Source organism: Acyrthosiphon pisum, unplaced genomic scaffold (assembly GCF_005508785.2).
Source record: "Acyrthosiphon pisum isolate AL4f unplaced genomic scaffold, pea_aphid_22Mar2018_4r6ur Scaffold_14040;HRSCAF=14685, whole genome shotgun sequence".
Taxonomy (NCBI): Eukaryota; Metazoa; Arthropoda; class Insecta; order Hemiptera; family Aphididae; genus Acyrthosiphon; species Acyrthosiphon pisum.
The window spans coordinates 152-3,139 of NW_021762705.1; the positions used below are offsets into that span (position 1 = coordinate 152).

A 2,988-nucleotide genomic window follows, 5' to 3' on the forward strand; every position below is an offset into this window, starting at 1 on the left:
TCCCGCCACTTAATTTTATTATATAGAATAATAATATTTTTCTAGGCTGTGGGGGGGGGGGGGGATATTATATCTTAAATCGTAGGGACTGGAGGCGGCAAATTTAGGACTGATTTATAAGGAGCGGAACCAAACCTAAATGGCTAAATACGGCCCTGCACAGACTCACAAAAAAAATATAATATAATATTATTGTAAAATCAATATATTTATCACTCCGCTCAGAATCTAAAAATTCAAAATTCGCTTGGGACCCAAACTAGAATTAAGCCAACTTTTTTGATCATCTTTTAACCTACTTATAAATATAAATCCATTATATTGCTCAATTTTTTGTATTTTGGAGCTTTTGTAGAGTGAATAACTGAATAAAAATTAAATTTACTATAAATTCTAAAATACAAAATGTTTGTACTAAATGTTTATTTTACAGAAGTGGTTATACTGTTTCAATTGATAAATGTAGATAAGTGATAACACATATTACATATTCACATAGAGTGATACTCACATAATATTTATCTTAATTTATAAAGTTTTAACAAGACTTATAGGTACCTACCATTTATTTCAGACACGTTAGGATTTCTTACTTCTGTATAAAAGCAGAACCGAGATCCGAGTATTCTGAACTCTGAACTGAACTTATTTTATTTGACTTACCGTCTGGATTTTCTGATTAGAATTGTATTGTATAATGATATTATGAAATGTTTAGTAAAACATTTCCTATTTAATAAAAAATGATAATACAGTTCTTAATAATTTGTTCATGTTCCAATTTGTTCCATTATTTTATTAATATTAACATAAATATCACTTTAAAGTTTTTAGAATAAGAAACAATAATGATCAAAGCAATATTGGTCTTTAACAATTACGGAAAGCCTAGACTTTCTAAATTCTATCAATATTTTGTAAGTATCTACTTAATTAAATAAAAAATAAGATATTCAGTGCATAATAACTTTTTCAATCATTGAAATATTTGAAAATAGAATGAAGACATGCAACAGCAAATTATTAAGGAGACATTTCAGTTGGTTTCCAAACGAGATGACAATGTTTGCAACTTTCTTGAAGGTGGAAGGTAATTTTAAAGTTTAACGATTAAATTACCAATATACAAATTTTATTATGGTTTATTCTAAGAATATTTAATTTTCATTTTTAGTCTCATTGGAGGATCTGATTACAAACTGATTTATCGTCATTATGCTACACTGTATTTCGTGTTTTGTGTAGATTCGTCTGAATCAGAACTTGGTATTCTTGATTTAATTCAAGTATTTGTTGAAACACTCGATAAATGTTTTGAAAACGTTTGTGAACTCGATCTTATATTTCACGTCGACAAGGTAATATTATGATTGATTAACAAACAATTATTTACACAGTAAAAAAAATTATGATACCCATCTATAACCCTGTCTATAACTCAACTCTCATTATTTTAAACAGCGTTTTTTCATTTTCTTTTTTCTATAATATTGTTTTAATATTTTTTTAATATTTGTTGAAGTGAATTTGATGTTTATCCTATTCTAAGTTTAAATACACTCAAAATCTCTTATAACATAACCAGATACAACAATATTCTAAGTTTAACAGTTCTCATCAATGTATTTGGTTGGTTTTTAATCGCATGTGCAGTAATTCTATTCATATAATCATATACAATGATAATCTGGAAATAACAATTGTTTACAATGATTTTTTGTCACAACGTTTGCGATCTATTGGGCATTTTTTTCCAATCAGAAACAAAACACTATAGCTGATTATTTTTTTTAGCAAAAACTCATATTTATGTAATAAGATTCACATAATATTACTGCAAGTTAATATGCTTTATATAATATGTATGTCAATTAAATCAATTTATACATTTTAAAAATAATGCCAACAGTGTTTATTAGTTAGAAAAAAAAATCATAATTATGACTTATGTAATAAGTCATAGGGACCTATAAATATGCACATATTTTTTTTTTGCTTATAATTTTCATAGATACAAATATTTTACCTTAATATATTTTTATATTTTATAATTTTTCCTAAATATTTATTAATAAAAACGATAAATTGTCAACTAGGGATTTTAAAAACACAATATAATAATACCTAGTGAAAATTCAAAATAAAATATGTACATTACCTACCTTAATATATTTATTATTTTTATTTCCAAATTTTCATTTTGTATTATAAACTTATCATTATTATATTATAAACTTATCATTATTCACCAAATATGCTTTAAAAATTGGTAAAATTATGAAATAATATGCACCTAAAACCACAAAATCTCTAAATATGCAAATATGCACTATAAAACTTTAATAATTTTTTTCGTAGTGTTGTGAAAATAATTTCAAATTATATATGATGTTTCAAATTTATAAATTTATAAACATTTTTTTTTTTTTTTTCGGAAAATTGGGTATATCAAGAAATAAGGGTATAACAATTTGATTCTTTAGAACCCTTGATCAGTTAGTGAATTTAAATTTAATTAATTTAGCTTATTAAAAACTAAACATTTTTTTTTATAGATTCATTACATTTTAAATGAACTAGTAATGGGTGGGATGGTTCTAGAAACTAATATGACTGAAATACTTTCAAGAATAGAAGAACAAAATAAATTGGAGAAACAAGAAGTATGACTAAATTTAATAAATTAAAGAATTTTTGATAGTTTTTACTTCAAAATAATATTTTTATTTAACTTATTTCAATATTGTTTAGGCGGGTCTTGCTGGTGCACCATCTAGAGCTGTGTCTGCTATGAAAAATATGAATATTCCACAACAGTTAAAGGATATGAAACTTCCAGATCTCCCTCAAGCCATTAAGGAATTGAAGTTCTGACATTCAAGGAACAAATTGGTTTGCTCTGAAGCCTATCATAACTATACAAATTGAGTATGGAAGAATGAACAAATATTTGTTATTTGCTGATTAGGAACTAACATTTAAATTTAG

General features: G+C 25.0%; 1 protein-coding gene across 1 annotated transcript; it reads left to right on the forward strand.

The window, feature by feature from the left end:
• The first annotated feature begins 508 nt into the window (after window positions 1–508).
• Window positions 509–2,934, forward strand: LOC100570086 (AP-3 complex subunit sigma-1). The gene is made up of 5 exons (XM_003248867.4): window positions 509–917; window positions 999–1,090; window positions 1,175–1,358; window positions 2,556–2,663; window positions 2,752–2,934. Exons 1-5 carry the CDS (start codon window positions 849–851, stop codon window positions 2,872–2,874), a joined length of 576 nt encoding a protein of 191 aa, XP_003248915.1. The 5' UTR covers window positions 509–848; the 3' UTR covers window positions 2,875–2,934.
• Window positions 2,935–2,988: the final 54 nt, after the last annotated feature.

What these genes read in the sequence shown, in the direction of transcription:
- LOC100570086 (XM_003248867.4), top strand. Translation starts at nt 849, where the DNA reads ATGATCAAAGCAATATTGGTCTTTAACAATTACGGAAAGCCTAGACTT. An exon ending in AACTTTCTTGAAGGTGGAAG is followed by an intron (nt 1,091 to 1,174) that starts GTAATTTTAAAG and finishes TTTCATTTTTAG; the next exon opens with TCTCATTGGAGGATCTGATT. An exon ending in TTATATTTCACGTCGACAAG is followed by an intron (nt 1,359 to 2,555) that starts GTAATATTATGA and finishes TTTTTTTTATAG; the next exon opens with ATTCATTACATTTTAAATGA.